At 42.9% G+C, this 23,183-nt stretch overlaps 1 protein-coding gene across 1 annotated transcript in view; it reads right to left on the bottom strand.

Annotated features, from left to right (window-relative positions):
* Positions 1-670: 670 nt before the first annotated feature.
* BICD2 (BICD cargo adaptor 2) overlaps positions 671-23,183 on the bottom strand; it is a 149,928-nt gene continuing 127,415 nt past the window's right edge. The window contains exons 5-9 of the mRNA XM_018567124.1: positions 16,565-16,717; positions 15,140-15,580; positions 12,810-13,811; positions 9,610-9,761; positions 671-1,259 (exon numbers count right to left, since the gene is read on the bottom strand). Of these exons, the coding sequence (XP_018422626.1) occupies positions 953-1,259; positions 9,610-9,761; positions 12,810-13,811; positions 15,140-15,580; positions 16,565-16,717 (2,055 nt within the window). The 3' untranslated portion in view covers positions 671-952. The remainder of the gene's footprint in view (positions 1,260-9,609; positions 9,762-12,809; positions 13,812-15,139; positions 15,581-16,564; positions 16,718-23,183) is intronic.

The raw sequence follows: 23,183 nt of genomic DNA, 5'->3' as shown, positions 1-23,183 counted from the left end.
TATTAAATACGCCTATTCCTAAAACTGTATCCTGCGACAGGGTTAAAGGTTGTACAAGGTGGCTTGTCATTTGGCCAATATGATTTGCTAGTAAGAGAGCGTAGGTGGATGTAGAGTGATTGCAAGCCGATAAAAAAAACTGAAAGACCTCCTATTTTATATCAAATACCCCATAATCCTCTATAATCCTTTATACTTAACAGCTATTCTGGACTTCTAAATATACAAGAACATTGCTATCACCTTAAGCAGAGGCCTATTATTTGTGCTATGCAAGATACAAAGATCGACGCATGCGATACAACAGGCTACCGGCCGTTATACAGACCTGGTAAAGCCCAAGTTTAGAGAACTGACACTTCGCTGAAGCTGTTAATCACTGGCACTCTTTATAATACAGACATCCGTTTTTCATTTTGCACGAATGGTGGGCCTCGTGAATCTAAATGGCTGAACGAAGTCGCAGCAGCCAGCCCTTTTCTTGTTGCTGCGGCAGGTCTTCTTTCAGGCACATTTATACACGAGTCCCGGTGTTTTCAGATGCCAATCTCTGAACTCCATATATTCAATTAAAGCCTACCTGTGTCATGAATCCATCACAATGCCATTATTTATTATTGTTAAGACACAGGATGAATAGGTGCCCGGTTGATCTAGAAGACGCTTTGACGGGCCGATACAGCAGCGATTATGGCTTCAGTTTGGTATTTGTTCCCACAAAGCAAATACATGCCTCACAGGTTAACCTTGGAAGTGCTGCTCTGACTCCTTCCCATGTTAACTTGCTGCAAGAGCCCCATACAAGTGTTAGTTATAATCAAGCTCAGCTTAATAATGGCATTTGCATACCCAGGTCAACAACGAACCAGCACGAGTTAAGTGGCTGCAGTACTGTAGCTACTTCATGCGGACTATCCAAGCAAGGGAAAATACAAAAAAGTCATGCCTCCTTCTAGTCACAAACGATCTTATACTTTTCACTGCAAAACACCTGGTTGTTGAGGACGGACCCCTCAGACTTGTCCGCGCAAGAGCGGACGTGACTTACACTGGGGCTACTGGTTTTGTTTTTGGACGTGGACTTAGTGCGCACGCGCTTGGCCTGCTCGTGGTCGATCTCCAGGTGCTCCAAGCGCTGCGTCAGTGCCAGCTTCTGCTGGATGGCCATACGAAGCAGTGAGTTCAAAGTCTTCTTCTCGTCTTCTGCCGCTGCCAGCTGCCTCTGCATTTCATCAAGCTGTGTGACGTACTCGTCGCATCTGTGAAGCAAAACAAAAAATAAATATATTATAGTGCAGAATGGACATTGATCTCTGGGCAAGGCAACGCCAAGAAAGGAGATAACAAATGTGGCTATACCGGTTGCCAGCTTTATACCTCGTCTCCTATCAAGGTTTATCTCAGTCTCATCTTTTCATCCCTCTCTATACATACACACGAATATAAATATAGGTTATGTGGGTAGGGCTACGCATAAAAAAAAGAAACTTTGGACTCCCCTGCATTCTCTGCTTCCCTCAAGTTCAAATGAGCTAACTCATAGCTACGGTCAATTTAGAATAATTTCAGTTGTCAATTTTCCTAGCTACATTCATGGGAGGTGGGTCGAAGACAAAACATGATTGGCTTAGGAGCTATGCATTGGTCTACATGATCAGCAGGTAGTGGAGTATCACAGCATACATATAAAAGCAATTAACAGATAAAGACTGCATATTAAAGCACACACCATCACAGGTATGTCTGCTCTTCCCTAATGGCTGTAATGTTAATCCAAAGCCCGGACTTCAGCTTTAATGACTAAAAATGTGAACAAGGGCCTGCTGGCTCCAGGGTTGGACTGACTGTTTGCCCAATAATTTAGTGTTCGGACACCAGAGGGATTCCCCGGGGGAATGTTAATAATTAATGCATTCAGAAAGGTCCCGCTTCGGGACATATCAAGAATTTGGTAACAGTGGGTCTGTAGACCAAATTATTGGCATGCCACAATTAAAGGAAACCTGTACCAACATAAAAATATAGACTGCTATTGTCATTATCCCAGTAAGAATAGTAGCTGTTGGTGTCAGAGCTTTCTCAGTTACTGATCCGGAACAAGCATGCAGATTAGATTGTCACAGTGAAGTCAAAACTGGTAGGCATGCTAAAAGTGACCCTGTGCATGGCAAAGCAAAAGGTTCACATTAATGTCCTCCATCCTAGCAGCACATGCTTTTTTTGTTCTGTGTTTCCTCACCTCTCCATTCAGGCACCAGGAGCATGGAAAAGGAGCCCGGCATAAGCATCGAGTCGCTCTACTCAGAGCTTACTCAGGGCTAAGGACTCTCTCCTCATCCCCATATAACAGTGTCGTGCCAATAGCCAAGCCCAGCACTGTCACATGAGAGGAAGAGAAGTGGTAGGGGAGCAAAGAAAGGATGAGCATTTCATGTAGGGGAGGCCTATGGAAACAAGTCTAATGTTCTCCTAAATGGGAAGAGCACAGGTTTGCAATATCAGTTGGCATCACATCCGCATGTGGAAACTGCAGTGACTGCAATATCTAAAACTTTCCCTCCAGGTCCTGCACCATGTCCCATTTGCCATTGCACATAGAAGAAGCCCTCCTACCACCATATACACAGCAGTTAAGTGCATGAACTGGGGTTTTTAATGAGAAAATGGCAGGGACACCAGATTATACAAGTTCTCCCTTGTAAAGTAACTTCCATAACCCAGTATCATGGCTCCTTCCCAGCAGCACTAGAGAGAACGGTGGGTGCACACTGCCCAAGCCCGTCTTGCTCCAACATCCATAGTTACAGAAAAAATGTCTGGCCGCACACCGCAAACTACGCAGAAGAACTTATTGTATAACACAGGTACGCGTCCCGCCATGGATCCTCCATTCTAACATGTTTTACCCAGTAATGGGCTTAAACATAGAGCTTGTGATGTGCTTCCCTTTTGTAAAGGTTTCACTTCCCAACAGGACAAATCTCTCTAAAACTGCTGCGTAAAGAATTGCCCGCAATATAAGACCTAGAATAAAATTTTTAAAAAAGGTGCAGACAAAAGCAAATTTTAGTAGAATGGGTAAGGTTGGAACTTCTGAGAATAGTTTTATTGCTGTCTGTATCTTCCTGCCTGAAGACCATTCCACCCCCCCATTTCTAGCCCAGGCACCAGAAAGGACACAAAGTGATGAAAAACCTCTGCAATGGGGACACCGGCAGAGATTACAACAACAGAAATGTTAGCTCTTTCCTACTCTATATAAAAAGTAAAAAGAAAATTGGGCTGGAGTAAGGCTTCAAATAATAAAATGTTACAGGCAGCCTACAGATTTCTTTTTAACTGTGAATGGCCATTTCATCTTCTGGTAATCCCACAAGCAATAAAACTATAAAATGTATTATTACATGTCATAGTACTTGACACATAAGAGTAATTATTCCAGTTTGGGCTGTGGAAATCATTTTCAGTCATTCGAGTTGGGTGACCTGAATCTGACACTCGGGGTCCCTGAGGACCCCCTTCTATTTATACCGAATCTTTCAGCTTTCCCAAAGTGTAATTACAATAGGCCATCCCCCGGGAGCCAGCTTCATGGATTAATAGTTCCCGCTGTGCCCATGCTGCCTCAGGTACTCTGCAGTCTCTGTGGTACAGAAAGAGCACAGACTAATTGCTGTATTTATTTCAAGATATGGAACCGCGGAATCATTTACACTCTGTGGATGGAAGACACGTGTGGCTCCACATATGGCAGCCTTTCAAACAGGGACTGACTGGGGGACATGAACTCATACTGATGAAGGCTGAAAACTGAACCTTTGTAGCTGCATTGTTAAAGTAAGCAATTGTGCCAATTGTTGACCACAGAAACCCAATACTATTATCCTTTTTTATTCTCCCGATTCAGTCCAAACATGAAAGGATGAATCTGCCTTCTTGTTGTGGGCTATGGGTCTCATTGCAAGACCAAGTCAAATACCAAAAGTGTCTGTAATGCCCCAGGTAACCAAATTCGGTCACTTGTCCATGATAGGCTGGCTATGGGGAATATGGCTGCTTACTAAAGATAAAACATACACTTCTAGACAACAAGAGTATCTTTAAATCTTACCAATTGCCAGCTAAGATATTGGATCAGATCCAACATGTAAACTGTCTATAAAGGCAGACACAGAACGTTGCTTAAAGCTGAACTCCAGCCTTCCCTCCAGTCTTGCACAGCTGTACAGACTCCTCTCCTAGACTGAAACTGCTTACTCTGATTTCACTGCATGCTAGGAGCTTTTCACAGTGTGCATTAAGGTGCCCATACACCTTGCGATTATCGTACGATAATTGCAGGAAATCCCGCGATCGTAAGATAAATCGGCAGTGTATGGAAGGCGTGCGACCGTTTCTACTGTACGATCGCACGTCTTTTGTTGAACGAACATGCTAGTAAACCCGCCGAGAATGGTACAATTGTCGGCGGGTTAGTGGCGTGCTCGTTCGACAACTGTGGAACGGGCCTGTGTGCGCACACTGCCTGTTCAGCATTTCGGTTATCGGAAGCCCGCCCCTCAGCGGGGTGGGCTTGCGATAATCGCAAGTACGATCTGCCTGTCCAAGATAGACAGATCGTACGAGCTTTTAATTAGCTTACAACCATCGCAAGACAAAAGTCTTGCGATAGTTGTAAGGTGCATGGGCACCTTTAGTGTGTCACAAGCCGCCCTCATTTCCTGGCTGGAGGACAACCAGCATCATCTAACTGTTTCCTTTCCAACCTTGGTGTCACTGGCCCTTCACTTTCATTCATTGCATTTCAGGTCTTTCAATTATGGAGGTTCAGCATCATGTAGGCGTTTCCTAGGGCAGTCTACATAACAAAAAAAGTCTGTCTAGTTTTGGCCACTCCTTCAGCCGGACATTCACCTATCAAGTTATATAATATTTGCACAACTCCTCCCAAGAGCCAGCCCACTGCTTGCATCAGGGCTGACGGCTCTTGAGAGGCGTACGGAGGCACAGTGCTGTGAAGTTGTCAAGAAGCTACATACAACACCTTGCTGATGCACCTGCATTGCATAGAGAAGGACAGAGACTAAAATGGGGTGTTAATACAAATGAAAAGGTTTTATTTAAACATTTCATGCGCATATTGATGAAGAGGAAAGGAGGAACCAGTGAAGGCAAAATATAAAGCAGAATAGACTTCCGTTTCAAGGGGCTCAGTCCTGCCTCCACTGGGCTGCAGTCGTCAGTTCTCCCAAGTACAGCAAAAAGCAACTTAAATTGGATATATTCTATTGAGTTGCTTTACACTGCACTCAGCAGAACAGCCAAGCACTTGTACACACAGTGACAAAGCTTCTTTGAATTCTAAAAGAAGCAGGTAGGGTGGGCAGTCTGATCCAACTTAGAAGTTGTTTTAAAGTGGACTTGGACTTTAAAACAAGCAAGGGAACAACCAGAAAGGTTAATTGTGCTTCAGTACTCAGAAAGTTTACTTTTTGTCCTGAATTCCCCCTTAAATTGAGCCGTGCACTTCCTTGCATGCGATGGTGCCTAGGCAATCCTGTGCCTGCAGCCCCATAGCTATATATCTGCTGTGTAAAGAGGTACTGCTGCCTGTGACTGCGAGTTTCATGGGGCTATGGAATGAAATTTGGTGATATTACTGCTGCTGTGCTCATTGTTCTCATTGCTGTAGAGAAAGCTGCACCTGAAGACCTGCAGTGAAAGTAGCTCCCTGCTCTATCTATTCCATAGAACTGTGCTTACAACTGATTTTTTATATCATTTTGCAAGGTAATTATTCCATACTATAGCTCAGGCTGTTTTTCCATGCTTTTTTAGTTTTATAAATCATCACCCCCATCTTCCCCAGTTACAAGTATGCATTACATTTTATAAACAGATCAGCAGGTTTCTATAAATTATTTGGAAAGTCGAGATTCAGCCTGTATAGTGTCAATTCCTTCTGCAGCTGGCCTGTATATAACTACCGCTCAGCTATAGCTGATTAACGTTCTGCACTGGAATGATCAGCCCAGATGGGCATAAAATCACTTTAATTAAGCTTTTGGTTTAATTAATAATGTTCAGCAGGAAAACGTGTAGCTGGCAAGAATAGAATTCCCCACACTGGCTTTCCAAAGCATGGCATACAACCTTCATCTGAGAATGAATTGTAAATCAGCTGTACGTGGCTGACTGTAGTGGGAAGCCAGTGTTTGACTACACAAAGAAGCATCAAACCACGGGGAACCTGTGCTGACAGAAGTGTATAAGCTGCCATTGCTGAGCTCTCCTTCTGAGAATGCTATTCTCATGCTTATTCTCAGGCTGTCATGATCTTTCAATGGCTTCAGTAGTTTGAGTCAATGGTCTGAAGGCCTGTGACTCAAACAGTACTGGTTCTGAAGGGAGTCATGAAATTTCCCTGCTGTAGCCATCATGCTGACCTGCTTCAAAACGTATTCAATCACTCATCCAGAAGAAGTATACAGATTAGACAAATAAGTCCTTCTTAGCATTATTAGTCTTGGGGATTCAGGGTACCGAAGGAAGAACCTCAGCATGGCAACCTCCATTTCTTTTTTAGGACAGGTTTCTTTTATATGGCTGGATGCATGTTTTAGGTCAGTAAGACTTCATTGGTCATTGGTAGGGGGGAATTTACAGGAGCCTGCACTTTTAGTTTAGCAATTAAAGGAGAACTATGAGGTGACTGAAAATCACTCATCCTCATAGTTCGAGCCGAAGTGTGACAATGAAACTGTCACACGTCGTCTCAATAGATCGGGAAGTGAGTGAACACATACCGTCGCTCGCTCACTTCTCAATCATGTCCCTGCAGAGAGCAGCGACTGCCAGTCACCGGTCCCCGCAGGGATTCCCCCCCACCCCCTTCCTGCACCGATCCTCCAGCGCTGACTGGAGGAACGGACGGAGAGGGGGCGGGCACAGCTGGCTCTGCCTCTAGATAGGCAGAGCCCGCTGTCACTCACGCAGCTGGGTGGATCTCAACAGCATTGTCGAGATCCGTCCTGGCTGCGGCGCTCTCAGTATACCGCAAGCTGTATCTCGCTATATACTGAGCTTTGGGTCACGGGAGGAAGTTACTATATGTCCTCCCGTGACCCTGGAGAGAACCATGGGGTAAAACACTTACCCCATAGTTCTCTTAGCTACCGTGTTTTCATCCTCAAAGATTTTCATCCTCAATGTCTAAATCGGTATAAGTAACTCATGAAAACATGTTACCTTAACGGCTGATTCACCAATATATGCTACATATTTAATATTCTGTATACATTCAATATTTTAGATATCAGCTTTTACTGACCTGAAAAATCTTGACTGGTAGCTAGACAATGATAGTTCCTATGTAGTATGATTTGATTAATGAAGCCCTAAGAAATATGAAGTTATACAGTTTAGCAAATTGGGTCCCTTTAAATGTAACTGAATAAGGACACGCGTTTGGTATTTCAAACAATCCCCGTAAACATTAGGGGCCCATTCAGATTTGTGTGTTCTGGTAACACGTGTTTTACTATTTGTTACTGCAATGCGCACATTGTGGTGCATTGCAGTGCCATTCATTTTGAATGCAGTAGAAGCCAACCCAAATACATGCTAGCACATCACAACACACATGCTGTGTGTTGTATGCTTTTTCCAACAAAAAAAAGCAGCTGGTCCAATGGTCCACTGTGGTGCACTGGAAGCAAAATGCATGTTACTGCTTGACATAACGAATAATAATGCAAATTATCTCTAACAGAAACAAAGCAGATTGGGGAGCCCCACTCCAACCTAAATTGGCCCAATCTGCATAAAGAAAACATCTGCAAATTTCAGCCATTCCAACTAGCAGAGCAGATTTCTTAGATTTGATCTTCTCAAAGCAGTTTTTTTTATTTTTTATAATAGACGCCACATATTATATCTCTAATGTATAAAACCTCCGAGTCGGGTAACGCAATGAATAATCCATCTTGTTGCATATTCTAACATTGTGAATTCCTTAAAGTGTTCTGTAGTTTTCTATGCATGTGTTAACATCAAAGGGAAAAGAAAACAATGCTAGCTGTAACAGTTTACTTAGGAATAATCCTGAATGTCAGCAGAGAAAAGAAATATTCCTGTTCCTGTCTTTTGTTGGATATAGAGGAAATCTGAGTATGACTTATAACACGTATTGTGAATTGTTCTCTGGGGCTTCACAACCTTGTTAAACGTTACAGCCTGTGGGAAACTCTCAGCACTTTAAAGGCTGCTGACCCCACATCAAAGCATTCAATAGTTCTGTCAGACCTGCAGTAGTTTCACAATGGACCTCAGGCTGTTTACCTATATAGATTTAGAAGGCACATTAGACCTCATTTACCCAAAATTTTAAATGAAACTGACAGCTATTTTAACTCCTGCCTAAGGGGCAGCAACATAATCTTGCCATACCAAAAAAAGCCAAGTACTATCAGACACTATTCAATATGCCCTACAATGCAGGCTGCCAAGATACTGGCACTTTAAGGCACCAGGTGTAGGGGGATTCACAATAGTGTTCAAAGTACTTTGTTCAGTGGTGAGTAAAAGTTATTTGACATCAAAAGTAAAAATGGCCAAATAACTTAGGGCATGTATATTACATGATTGGGTGGTTCCATACTACCTTGACCTTTATTCTGTGGTAGGTAAAGGTTATTTAACATCCAAAGTGAAATTGGCAAAGTACTTTTTCATTCAGGAAATGCATATTAGCACATTGCTCATAAATGGGAATATTTTAAACTTTGTAAGTGTCTAATTTTACATACATAATATGACTAGGACGTTCCATACCAGCTTGACCTTTATTCAGTGGTGGGTAGGGATGCGCCGATACCGATACTAGTGCCGATGCCGAGTATTTGGGCTCTGATGCCTAGCCCGATGCTTCCGGTATCAGGAAGCCGGGCAGCGAGTCATTACATGCTGCGCGACTTCCTGATTGGTTGGGAAGCCGGCTCCATGCTCCCTTGTCACGAGTCATTACACGGTGCTCAGCTTCGTTATTTGTTGAGAAAATATCGGTACTCATACTCAATACCAGAAAAAACGGTATCGGTGCATCCCTAGTGGTGGGTTAAGGTTATTGGGCATCCAAAATTGCCAAGGGTCAAAATAGTAAGGAACTTCCCAATCCCAAGCATGTTATATATGCAACATTAGGCACTTATGTAGTGAAAAATAATCAGGTTTATCAGCAATGTGCTAATATACATGCCCTGTGACGTTCAAACACAATCAAAATGAGTGGTTTAACATAACCACATCAGGTCCCTGCAATAGAAGAGCATTTATACTTACCTATCTGGTGGCCCATATCTCCTACCTTACCTCCATTCCAGAGCCACAGCTACTGCAAGTCTCTTCAGTACTCAACACTTCTGGCAGTGTTGGGTGATTGTATCTTCTGCCCTATGCTCTGGTTCCATCTTGCAACCCCTACATCTCTGGTGCACCCTGTACTGACATAGGGGTCGGAGGATGGAACAATGGCACATGGTGGAAAGGGGAGTAAAAAATGCTCTTGCTGCTGCAAGGACCGGGTCTCTTTAATAACCCCGCACTGCATACCTTGTGGCAAACATGGCTCGGAGAGAGGAAAATGTAGCAGCGTCCTCTTTGAGGGCCTTCAACTCGTTGCGGAGTTTCATCATGGTTTCGGTCACCCTGGCTTTTTCATTCTCGTACTTGCTCTTCAGGTTGGCAAGAGCAACCTCTGCAGTCTGAAAACATTAAAAAGAAAGTAAGGAACTGGATATATTCCGACACCACCACATATTACTGGAAAGCGCAGGATATAAATGTTATGAGGCCACATACTTGTACACAATAGCAGAGCGAACCATATTTTTATCATGATCCATTTATTTTATTTCTAAGCATATAAATGGTAACTGAATGTGTATGGCAATCTGTTTTATGTGTCAGAGTCAACTGACTCACGGGCCCTGTAATTTGCTCTTGTCCTGCACATGACTAGGACACATTACTGAAGAATGTTTCCACTTGAGTATGCTCTTCTGGACTTTGTACACACAGGCTTCAGCTTGTATTGCAAATTTTTTAGACGCTTTCTCTGATCCTTTAAAGCACCCTTCCAGTTCCAGTTTGGAGTAGCTGAATCTTACCAGTAGCACTGTGATCCCTGGCTGGCAAAATGATGCACCTCCAGGAAGAAAGGTAGAGAATTGTGACATACAGACCTTACAAAAGCCTCTTTGCACAGGTACTATTAAATATAATAGCGAGAGGAATGGCACTGAGGCCTGATTTGTTTATGTAATATAGGCAGCCAAGTTAAAGATTGGCAATTATAGATGACTTACATTTCAGCAGCAATTAAATGAAATCTGAGGGTGGCCGTGCAAGCACCACCTAGCTTGACAAAAGTCTATTTAAAAACTGATCGGGGTAGAAATGTATTGGCCAAACAGTGATGGAATCCTATCAGATGCAGTCATTGTTCAGGTATTCAGGCAGCCGCGGGGGCAAGGTGCCTGTCTGAATACAACAGCCGGCAGAAGAGATTCCTCCATTTCTGATTCTAGCAATTCTGAAAGAATGCACTTTTCTGGACAAAGCATGTAACCTTTACGGAATGACTGAATTAAGGCCTTTAGCAGACCCAAAACCAGACGTATTTTCTTCTTGCCATGTGTCTGCATGCATAGTAATTCATACATGTACCACATGAAGTTATTTGAATATATTACAGTGCTCCCCTGAGCATTACTGCATTTTCTATTCTCCCCAGGTCAGCTCCATTTTGGATTAGAAATCATCGAGGGTCTGCATCTACTGCCTGGACTTGGATGCTGGCCCACAGTTGACACAATGATTTAAAGAACAACTCCGGGAAAATAAAAAAAACTTGTCCTTGCAGTGGAGCTACCTTCACAAGTGCTCATTTTGTGTAGGCAACTCAAATAAAGCAGATTTACTTACCTGATCCTTGCACCTTCCGGCTCCCTCCAGCCTCTCCTCCCCCCTGGGTTTCAGCAGTCTAAAGAACGCTGATGTCGTCACGTTTTATGCAGGCCCATTGATCTGCATTAGACGTGAGGACGCTGAGGTACATTCCATTGCCAAACTGGAGGAGGGAAAAGGTGGGCACTGACCGCAACGAGACCAAGGATCAGAAGAGTAATACAATTTCAGGGGTGTGGAATTCCCATCAACTGACGCCCAGGACATGCAGTTCCAAGTGCCAGGCGGGTGGGGGTTTTTTCTACATGTAGGGCTAAATGTAGAAGCAGGGCTAAATGTAGAATAGGGGAATCCGCTGCTCATTTTACAAATGATCTGGGTGGCTGAACAGCCACCTAGATCACTTGTAACATAACAGCCCGCTGGTCAACCCGAACGTTTAGGCATTCTCATGTTTATTTCTTTGGTTTGTATTTGTATGACACAAAAAAGTGGAGAAAAAAAGCCAAATCTGACACATTCTACGCAATCCCGGCTGCCTCCCTCCCCATCGTGGTTTTTGGGGTCCCACGCTCTTCTGGGGGACTCTGGACCACGGTAAATTACATCAGGATGGAGAGCGCTATACTTACCTTTTGGTGAACAGTCCTTCCGCCCTACCGGTACGGGTGTACTGTTGAAACCCCATACCATCGTCCAACACAGCCCTAAGCTATGGATTTCACTCTCAAATTCCAAGCACTCGTTGGTCAGCGCAGTCACCTGACTGCACTGACCAATGAGATGTCCTTCGTACCACGGTTCAATACAGTTTTGGTTAAAACTATTATTTGTATCAGGATAAGTAGATTGTCATGAGGGACAAGTAGATTGGGCCCCTGCTTTAGTCCGTTGACAAGTCGTTTTTTCCGCCACACCCCTGAACTTTATATGAGCCCCCTAGACAAATGAACACTTAACCCAAGCAGTGAAGGGATAGCCCCATTGCAACGGGTGAGTTTTTTATTTTCCCAGAGTTCTTTAAATCCTGATGTCTATGTTCTCGGCTGAGTGTACACATACTGTAGGTCTCAATAGATAGTCCCAAGCAGCTGCCACAAATTTACAATATTACAAAAATCTGACTCCTGCCTATAGCAAACTGATGACAGAATTCTCTTATTTGAAACATGCTATCTTGAAATAAGCTAACTGACAAACTCTGTGTAATTAATAAATTCTTTTAAATAAATATTCATGTAATTTTATTGGTATCTATCTACCAATAGCTGCCTCATTTCCCACCCTCGGCTTATATTCGGGTCAATACTTTTCCCCAGTTTTTTTTGGTAAAATTAGGTACCTCGGCTTATATTCGGGGCGGCTTATACTAGAGTATATACGGTATATAGTAATGAAGTATTCTTTGAAGTAAGGCAAACAGAATTTGGTGATATAAAACTATATAAGGTTCTCATTTTATCCAGTATAGGTTTCATATAGGTCTTTTCAATTTATTTGATTGAATTGTGGCCTTAATTTTTGCAAAATGTATTCAACAGTATTTAACAAAAAAATGCATTTTCTAAATCTGGAATACAAGCCATCTAAATTCGGTCAAAGCACAGCAGACGAACATGGTTCTTAAAGGAAAGATAACAATGAATTTGGAAAAAAAGAGGATATATTGCTTTGATTTGATTTACAAAAAGAAAAAGATTCAGCTGCTTCAGAGATTAATTGCAAATACACTTTCCCGTCTGCAATAATGAAACCTAACCTACTTTCTTTGGAGCATATCGCCCAATGAATAAATTATAATTTAAATAATAATTGCTTAAGCTCCATAGCCAATTGCTACTCACTTGTTTGTTGGCTTTCAATACGGTGCGCAGGGTAGCGATTTGCTCCCTCTTTGTGCTGAGCAAAGACTTCAGCTTCAAGATGTCCTCCATAAGAGTTTCTTTGTCTTTGTCCACCGCTGGTCCAAGCTCCTGGCTGGCCACCTGCTGCCGAGACAGCTCTGTGCTCCTGTCCACTGCAGCTTGTAAATGTTTGATCTGGTCACGGATTATGGCTATGAGGTTGTAAATGTTCATGGGTTCCTTTCTGTGGTCAGAAACAGGTGATGGAATTGGAGATACTGGAGATCCAGACTCGCTTTGGCCATTTTCTGTGGTCAATAGACCTTTGGAAAGCAATATTGGTGACCTGCGCCCTTTACCCTCAGGACTGTTCCTGCCACCTTTTCCCTCCTTGTAGTAATCCAGCATGACCCTGTTGGGTGTAACATTGTTGCACATACAGACATGGTGGTACAAGTTGGCCAATTCTTCACTAAATGTGACAAGCTCATCCTGTGCCACAGTGAGACTTCCTTGTGTTTCTCCTGCCACGTCACTTACTTTCTTCAGTTCTTTCTCCAGCCTGACAACTTGGTCTCTGTCTTGCCATGTGGTCTTTTCTAGCTGGGAGATCTTTTCTGCCATAGATTGAGTCTCGCTTTCGAACCTGGTCTTATCCTCGTCGTACTTAAGCTCACAGTCTTCATACTTGGACTTTACAGTCTTCAGTTCCTCTTTGAGGTCATGAATTTCTGCCACAGCAATTTTGTATTTGCATTCCAAAATCTCAGGGCCATTAATGTCAACCTCATAGTAGTCCCCATCTTCATGGCTGTCCCTCTCTTTCTCATTGTCTAAGGCAGACTGACGCTCCTTGGTGGCATGGAGTTTCTTCATGGCATTCAGGTTCTCAGTAAGCCTGTTGACTTTGTCATTCTGCTCAGAAAGAACTCCTTTGGTGTTCTCCAACTGTTTCTGAGACTCCTGAAGGGTAGACAAAAGACCAACCTTCTCTCTTTCCACCTAAAATATCATTTTTATAAACATGAGATGAGAAATATAGAAATAAGAATGAAATCTCAAAAATGACTTTTTGTTAACAATTAAAATATATAGCAACTACTAAAGCTGTGACTGCATATAAAGTCGGTCCCGCTGTGGGTTGCAATCTGTAACTACAGTTCAACCAAACCATCATGGAGTCATGCTTATAAGAACCTGTTATACACAACTAAAAACAGCAGAATCAAATGCAAAGGAGAGCACTGTGCAAAGCTCCGTATCATCGCTTGAACCACTGCCGGCTTACAGAGGTGGAAGCATGGGTTTGATTTCCATCAGGCCACTATTTGCTTGAGTTTGTAGCTCTTCTCAAGTGTTCTACCAAGGTGTTTGGTTTCTCCTTTTTGTTACCCTTTGATGGTATACAGTGCTAGCACTCTGGTTGGTTTAAATAAGCCTGCAATATTTACAGTTTGGGCAACTAGTTTAAACATGCTTTGTAGTCAGAGCCCCACTGTTACGCACCTGAACACAGAGATGATGAACCTGCCTAACTTGACCTGAGGTGTGCCATGGTCGCTATGGACAGTATCCAAATAAGGGGACATACACAAAGAGTAAAAATGTTACCAGAAGGGGTAAGGTCGGGTGGGGTGTCACGAACGTACTGACAGATGAGTAGGGGAAACGGAGAGGTTTAAATGTGTGGGGCTCCTCCCACAAATACGGCTAACAAGTTAGCCTAAAACATGTCATTTGTTACTTAATCCGGTATGTATTTGATAAATATCAATTACCTTTATACTTCACACCGGTGGTGTGCCTTAAACACTTCCTGTATTATGAAGATGTTTTGGCACCCACCAATTCATTGTTTTGAGTTGAGGTTTATAAAAAATAGATACTGGGTAGCTAGAATATCTTCTTTTTGGGTATACATTCTGCATGTGGTGGAGGGAGATGCCCTCAACAAAATTCCCAACTCTGCCCAATTACCGCAGACATTAAAAATCCACTGATGGTGTCACACAGATGGATTATCAATCATGTACAACACATTACTTGGGAGTCTAGCTGTAACACCGTCACACTCTTACCATGACTCTATGGCAGAGGATGAAGACAGACACAGTAACAGGGAATTCTAATTAAAAGGAGCCTCTGAGACGTGTAGAGATTGATCTTTGAATTACCAATCCATATCAGTAGTGTGGGAATAGTGTTTTAAGTAGGAAATTAAAATATAGCTATTTGTAACACTGTCTGAACTATTCTACAATGAGAAACTCCATGGCCTCGTTTCCTTATAATCTTTTATAATGTTGGCCATGAAACCTCTTTTATCATACCTGCATGAGCTGCTGTTTTAATTTCTGTATTTCTGAGATATTCAGCTCGCTTAGCAGATCAGAAACCAGACTTGGAGCTGGGTCGTTCTTCTTGGGGGTGGACATCTTGTTGTCAGCATTCATTTTGATGACCTCATTATGGTCAAAACCATTCATGGAATCATCATTGTTAGGCTCGGTGATCTCATCGCTGAACTTGAGTCCATCCAGGGAGATGCTCAGATGGTTGCTGTACATGGAGTCATTGATGTTCATGTAATGGGACAGCTCTTTACGCAGGTTGTTCTTCTGCTCACGTTCTGTCTTCAAAGTCTCCAGAGCTTCCTCCAGCTGCCTCTCCGATATCTCTTTTAACCGAATGGCATCTTCCAGTTGGCTGTTCAGGAACTCCGTCTCCTCCTCCAACCTTTTGATCTCATGTTTAAGACCTTCAAATTCCACCTGGAGAAAACAATTTATAAGAAATGTAAAAATCTGCTCATACGGAATGCTATACTTCAAGGACAATAGCTGGGAAGGCTGATAACATGGTTTCATATTTTAGTTGAATGCACAGAAATTGACAAGTATTTTCAACAAGATCAATAACCGGTATGTTTCTGTACTTGCAGAAAATGTACTTAGCACCCCCCAAAACAAAATGTACACAGCTACAATATTTAAGGGCTGGTAATCTAATATATTAATTTTTTTGTTCTTGGTGTTTAGATATCACTGCAAACATACTTCAGTGCCTAACTTTTACATATCTCATGTTTTTCAGCTTCTCTTGGAACTAAGGCTTAGGGCCTGTTCATACTGTTGCTTTACATTAATGTGTGTTATACCGCGAGTTATAGTGCACTGTGTCATGGCAGCCCTTTCATTTCACCAAAAAAGGCTCAAGTAATATTTTTTGTAACACAGCACACTACAATGCACGCCTATTAGCACGGTGCATCAGGGAACCACTCAAAAATGAAGAGTACCACTTTGCAAAAGCACTGCATACTTGCTTTCTGATGGCCTGTGTGCTGAAAATCCGCTCCCCGGCTGCTACAAGTATTTGACCATGGTAAAGGTTGAATACTTGCTATACTTGCTCCCCAGCCTCTGTCCAGTAGTGACATATGAGTTGACAGTAACCACAGTGGACAACAGGGGAGCAAGTATTCTACACACCCTTACATATAGCATATTAGCAGCAGCTGGGGAGTGGAAAAGCAGCAGCTTTTTAATACACGGCCTAGCAGATAGGCAAGTATATTCACACTACCTTTACAGGTGGCCTATGGCAGAGTCACTTTAACAGGCACAATGGACGGGGGGAAAAAATCAAAACTAGCTCCAAGACTTAACTCTCTTTTTAAGGAAATGTACATATGGTTGACTTCGAATACCCAAAATTATTTTCTGGGATTCCTATAGGAATCCTGATGTACCCACCTGGTTTTGCTTGAGAACAGAGACTTGCTTCTGCAGGGATATATTCTCCTCCTCCAGCTCGGTGTAATCCTGGAGCAGCCGTGCTTCACGAAACTTGTACTCCTTGATGTCATCGCGAAGGCGAGTCCGCTGCACTTCCCCATTCTGATTCAGCTGGAAATACATAAAAATCAAAACATTGAAATCATCCATCGCAGATTATAATGGTGTTACCAAAAGGATCATTGATTTGTCCTATACAACATACAAATACCATTTATATTTGACTCAAGGTTCCATTCTCTTGTTGCAAGTCTATGAGTCAGGTCTAAACTTATAAAATACAACTGACACATAAGGCAAACTGAGCTGATATGTCAATAAGCAGGGATGCCAATTACAGTCCCTGATGTACAGATGATCAATACACGGGAGGTGATTATAAATCCGTACATGACATCAAATCGTCAAGAGAATATAGAGAAAGTCTGAACGGAACAACAAACATTATTTCCATGTAACAGTACAATAAAGTACTTCTGAAATATACACCACAGATTTAATTTAAGGAACAATATTTGTCACCCATTTTAAGTCCAAATAAATTGGATCATTTCCCCAAGAGTGGAAATACAGTAATAGGAGACATAAGGGTTGTGCATAGGGGATCATATTATATAACCAGAGATGCAGATTGCTTGTGCGTTTATATTGCCTTGTGCGGTTATAGCGCTGCAGACCTGACTTATCTGATGAGCAAAGACTGTAACGTACATCTGCAGACAATCTGAATTGATGTCCCTCCCTGTGTCTGCTGAAAGCATACTGCATAGATATATGGGATTGTGCACGTACTGACAGGAAGAGACTATTACAAAATTGTAGTGCCCGAGTTCTGGATAAGGGCAGAAAAAAATTTGTTGCTTTGTGCAACCAATCCAATGTTTGATTTCACTTTCTAACCCCCAGCAGCACAAGGACAGCTGAAATCTGATTAGTTGCTGTAGCAAAAGACATTTACCTCCAGTTTATATTCGGAGACTCAATGAGGGGGATTTATCAAAACTGGAGCAGACAAAATCTGGAGCAGCTGTGCATGGCAACCAATCAGCTTCTCTCTTTCATTTTCTTAACTGAGCAAACTGAAGAGAGAAGCTAATTGGTTGCCATGGGCAACTGCTCCAGATTTTGATAAAGTCTACCCAATGTTTGTAGTTATCCTTCCAGAAGGAGCTGTAACTTGCATTTCTTAATGAGCTGTGCAAAACCCCCACACCCATAATCCTTTGCAAAAGCAGCATGAGCTGAATGCGACAACAGCTGATGTAGAGCACTAAGCAATCCAAGAAATGACTGAATAGAAGCTCTCGGGCTGATCTAAATCTATTCCATGTGCAAATATTAGAAAAGAAAGTTCATAAGAAATGTTACGTTTTCGTTTCTTTACACATAACTGCGGATGAAAATGAAATGAAGACAGCAAAAGGCCTTTGAACGGTTTTTAGCCCAGCAGATTAAAAAGCAGAGACACAGAAATCCCATTATGAAGTCGGCTGCCTAGAACCTGTGATGTTCCCTACATTCCTTTCCGATTGTCACTGAAGCTGAAAATAACTGGAGGTGCCCATATACTGCACGATTCTCGTACGAGAATCGCGGGAAATCTCACGATCGTACGAGAATCGTGCAGTGTGAATGAAGACGTGCGACCGTTTCTACTGTACGGTCGCACGTCTTTTGTCTAAGGAGCATGCTAGAAAACCAGCCGAAAATCTTACGATTCTCGGCTGGTTTGAATGATGCTCGGGAGACAAATGCCAAACGGGCCGGTGTACGCACGAGCACACTGCCCCTTCAGCATTGCGGTCCCTGAGGGGCGGGCTTGCGATGATCGCAAGTACGATCTGCCTGTCCAAGATGGGCAGCTCGTACGTTTTTTAAATTACTTTACAACCATCGCAAGACTAAGATCTTGTGATGGTTGTAAAGTGTATGGCCACCTTTATTCATGCTACAGGCTGGGATACAAGCTCTTCACACTAAGAAATGATATAGAAGGTTAATACAGTTTAAGTGCAGATCGCACTTCAATAGCTTATTGCTCAGCTTCAGGAGTCCAGCAATGACAGCTATGGGACCAGAAGTGATGCAATCCGCGTCGCTCCCGGTCCCATAGAACGGGGAGATCATCGATCAACGGACCGGCCAAGATGCTGGTCCCGGGAAACACGGCAGTGACGGGAGGGGGTGCGGAAACTTTACTGGCCCGTAGGAGCGATCTGGCGTCAGCTGAGCCACCAGAATCGCTTCTACTGCAAAGCCGGCTCTACAAATGTTAGCCACGGAGTCTTTTTAAATGGGCCCGCTGCCAGTGACTGCTCGCTAAGGGTTAATTTTTTTCAATTTTGACTGAAGTGTAGCTTCAGGCCAAGCATGAAAACATAATGGCCGCCAAAATTTATAACAGTCGGTGTGATTAGAAGAAGGTGTCAAGTTAAAAAGAAGCATGAATGCGGGTCCAAAGAAATATACACAGTATACAGCGATGACGAAAGCCCCTGTAGTATTGAGCTTTCCTCCTTCTCTACACTAAGCTACAGCTGTGCCACTGAATGAGCAATAAAATAAAATTACAGGGCACAGAGCCGCCACAGATAAACCGAGAGACTGCAATAAGGAAACGCGGCTGCGTGTAACAATAGCCAATTCTTCACATAAAGCTGTTCGAGTCGGCGGCTTCTCTTCCCGGCATAAATGACTGGACTGGCAGAATGTAGCTGAGTACAGAGAATGGCTTTTATTAATCGCTTAAAATATATAATTGGGCATGCCGATGAGACAGTAATTGCGATGGCGACTATTACCACCACAGCGCAGATTAATGGGATAAAGACTCGCCTTCTGTTAACCGTTTGCATCGCTGAGATACAGGACAGAGTACAATTTATTCTGAAAGTTACTAGAATTTTCGAATGAACAGAAAAATGATAACATCATCAAATCGGATTAAGACGGATCGCCTCTCACACACGGAGGTATGCGTAATCTACTCGGCAAGACCGACACAACGTATATGCCAAATCCTAATAATTAGAAATGCTTAGAATTTAATGGTCTGAGTAGCCCATCAGGTCAGTTTAATTATGCGGCAGGCAGAAGATGACGACCCAACATGGTGAAAAATTTGAATAGCATTAGCATATCATGCACACTCATATCGCCAACTCATATCACCAATGGCAATGAGAATATTAGGGGGGAATTGATCAAATATGGAGCACATGGGCATGGCAACCAATCAGCTTCTCTCTTTCATTTTTAAATCTTAACTGAACAAACTGAAGAGAGAAGCAGATTGGTTGCCATGCACATCTGCTCCAGTTTTTGTCTTCTCCAGTTTTGATCAATTCCCTTCAATGTGTTTTCAGTGGAGCCAAAGATGGTCTGCGAAAATCAAAGGTGTTAACCCAAAAAGGGTAATGCGTACAGAGACGGTCATCTAATCTGTCCGAAATAAGACAAATAGTGTGACATCTAATGTGTAGAGTCATTTGAACAAATTATTACAATAAAATACTCATTGGAGCTTGTTGGATAATTATTACTTCTCCGTTCCTGTGCTATGCGTCATATGTGTAAACGAGCCCAATCCAAAAAACAGCCACATGCTGCCAATCTTCATCCAGCACTTCTTGATTTGTAAAACGCAGTCAAATCCAAATTTCTCCCTTGCTGTTCACTCACCTCTAACGCATTTCACCCAATTGGGCTTAGCCGTAGATATGAACGCTACAAAACCGTGTTTTTTTTTAAAATGGTTTATAACTTTTTATTCATAGTATGAAAAAGTAAACTAAAAAGCAGACATGGAGCGTTTTAACTGAAACAGTGACCCATGCATTGTGGTGCACTGCAACACATATGTGTTGCTTTGTTGCATTGGGGTGCTGTTTAAAATAAATGGCACCACAACACACTAATACAGCATGTGTTGCAGTAACCACAATCAATGTAACCATCACTAAAGTGCATATCAGCCCCATAAACACACAGGGAGAAAAGCACAAATTGCCAAGTATCTGTGACAACCAATCAGAATCTACACTATATGGTCAAAACTTTGTGCACACCTGACCATCATACCTATATGAGCTTGTATACAACGTGCCATTGCAAAACCATGGTTCCCCATTGTAGCCATCACAGCTTCCACTCTTCAGAGAAGGCTTTCGGCAAGATTTGAGTGCGTCTGTGGGATTTTGTGCCCATTTATGATATCATCTCTTTGCACTGGAAGATCTGGCTTGCAATCAGTTTTGCGATTCATCCCACAGGTTTTCAGTTGAGGTCAGGATCTGTGCAGACCACTCCAGTTCCTTCACACTAAACTTATCAAACCACTTTATGGAGATGGCTTTGTGCAGGGGACAGACATGGTAGTAGAGAAAAGGGCCGTCCCCAAACTGTTGTCACAAGGTTGGAAGAGCTCAACTGCCTAAAATATATTTGTCTGCTGCACCATTAACAGAACCCTTTACTAGGAATACCTGAACTCAATCATTGTGAATGGTATCTATCATTTTGGCCATATAGTGTATCTTCTCCTGGTCTGACTTTAGTAAAGTGAAAAAATGACAAAGGCCAGGACCGCACAGCAATCGTGTACGAAAACCACACGGATGGCCGCTCGGTCACAGAATCGAACACCACCGCTGACAGGACTGGCGGTGCCATTCTTTTCTAATGACACCCCAGTTGCACCAGACAGATCACGCAGTTTCCAGCAATTGCAGCTGAAAAAAACAAACGTTGCGAGAAAAGTACATGTACCTTTTTTCCGCACGGATGTAACCCCATTGATAATCAATGGGGCCGCGCGGCAAACCAAGTGTGCACCTGGCCTAAATGAGGAAACTAATGCCTCTGAATGTTTTTTTTCTAGATGTTGTATTAGAACGGATTATTGTTTTCATTTGTAAGATGTCTTTTCTACTTTTTAGGAAAAGGATGCAAAATGTATATGAAAGACTGCTGGACCAACAAACAGTTAAAGGAGAACTATGAGGTGAATGCTTTTCACTCACCTCATAGTTCTAGCCGACCTGTGACAATGAGACTGTCACAGGTCGTCTCCGTAAATGAAGAGAGAAGCAGATTGGTTGCCATGCACATCTGCTCCAGGTGAGCGAACACATACCGGCGTTCGCTCACTTCTCGATCCTGCCATGGCTCTCTGCCGTGACAGGGGAGGGACTGGATTCCCCCCTCCCCGCTCCGATCCTCCAGCGCTGACTGGCGGAACGGACGGGGGAGGGGGCGGGTACAGCTGGCTCTGCCTCTAGATAGGGTAGCTCTGCCTCTAGATAGAGCTGTAGCTCGCGGTATACTGAGCTTATGGTGATGGGAGGACGCTAGTTTGTGTCCTCCCGTTACCCTTAGGAGAACTATGGGGAAAAGCCCTGACCCCATAGTTCTCCTTTAAATAATGCTGCAGCTCTATTTGGTGCAGCATGGTATTCATCCACTAGATGGCAGCATCACACATCAGAATACTAGCTTGTCTGTTGACACACCATTTTTACAGATACTTTTCACTTAGCTGTCCCGTGGGTGAATATTGTTTGCAGGGAATACTATTACTATTTACTCAGCCGTGAAAGACAGACGGCACTTGTTTGAAATCACATTATCTGATTAACTAGCCTGACAAATGTATTGTCTGCAAAACCAAATGTAATCTAAGCTGGAAATAAAGATCACAATGATTTATTCTGCTAAAGATTAGGATAAACTCTCAACACATTTCAGATGAAGCCAACATCTACCAGAACTGGTATAGAGCATTCCATGCAGTGGATATTGGTTACTTGGAATGCGATGATGTCATCACTATGCAACCACGAGTCAGCTGTCATAATTATCTATCATTTCATAAATTGTTATTATACAGGATTTATACAGAGCCAACAGTTTGTGCAGCACTTTACAATATAAGGAAGACATTACAATACAATTCAAGACAAGATGGCAAGGAGGGCCCTGCCCGCGAGGGCTTACAATCTAAAAGGGAGGGGTCAGTGATACATGAGGAGAATACATAAAGACCAACAACACAGCTCTGTTAGGCCCCTTTCACATGGAATTCCAAACAAGTCCATCTATCAGTTTTTCAGGCGGATCTGATCGGAAGCCTGATGTTATTCTATGGGTAGTCGGATCTAAACAGACATGAATACGTTTACATCCAGATACCCCCGGCTCGGGCCAGGTCTGGAAAAACAAACGGATCAGAGTTTTATTTTGGTGGACCGGACTGTGGCGTGCCGGATCGGAGCTAATCTGATGTAAACAGACACATGTCCATTTACATCCGATGTCTGTTTAGATCCGACTACCCATAGCTCAAAAACTGGACAGACAAGGACATCACAATGGTGAAATCTGCTCCGATCGGCAGGGGAACCGTGCATAGATCCCCTGCAGATTGGAACTGAAGGCGCTTGTCTGAAAGTGGCCTTAAGGGATCCATACAGGAAGACTTCAGCCTGATTAATCAGACCCATTTTTTTTCATCCAACATGCAAATTCTTGGTGCAAAAATTCTATTCTTTCACCTTTATACCAGGTTAACATGAAATAC

The sequence above is a fragment of the Nanorana parkeri genome, unplaced genomic scaffold (assembly GCF_000935625.1).
Source record: "Nanorana parkeri isolate BGI_ZX_2015 unplaced genomic scaffold, ASM93562v1 scaffold1011, whole genome shotgun sequence".
Taxonomy (NCBI): domain Eukaryota; kingdom Metazoa; phylum Chordata; class Amphibia; order Anura; family Dicroglossidae; genus Nanorana; species Nanorana parkeri.
The sequence above is the reverse complement of the archived record's forward strand: the minus strand, read 5'-3'. Positions and strand labels throughout refer to the sequence as shown.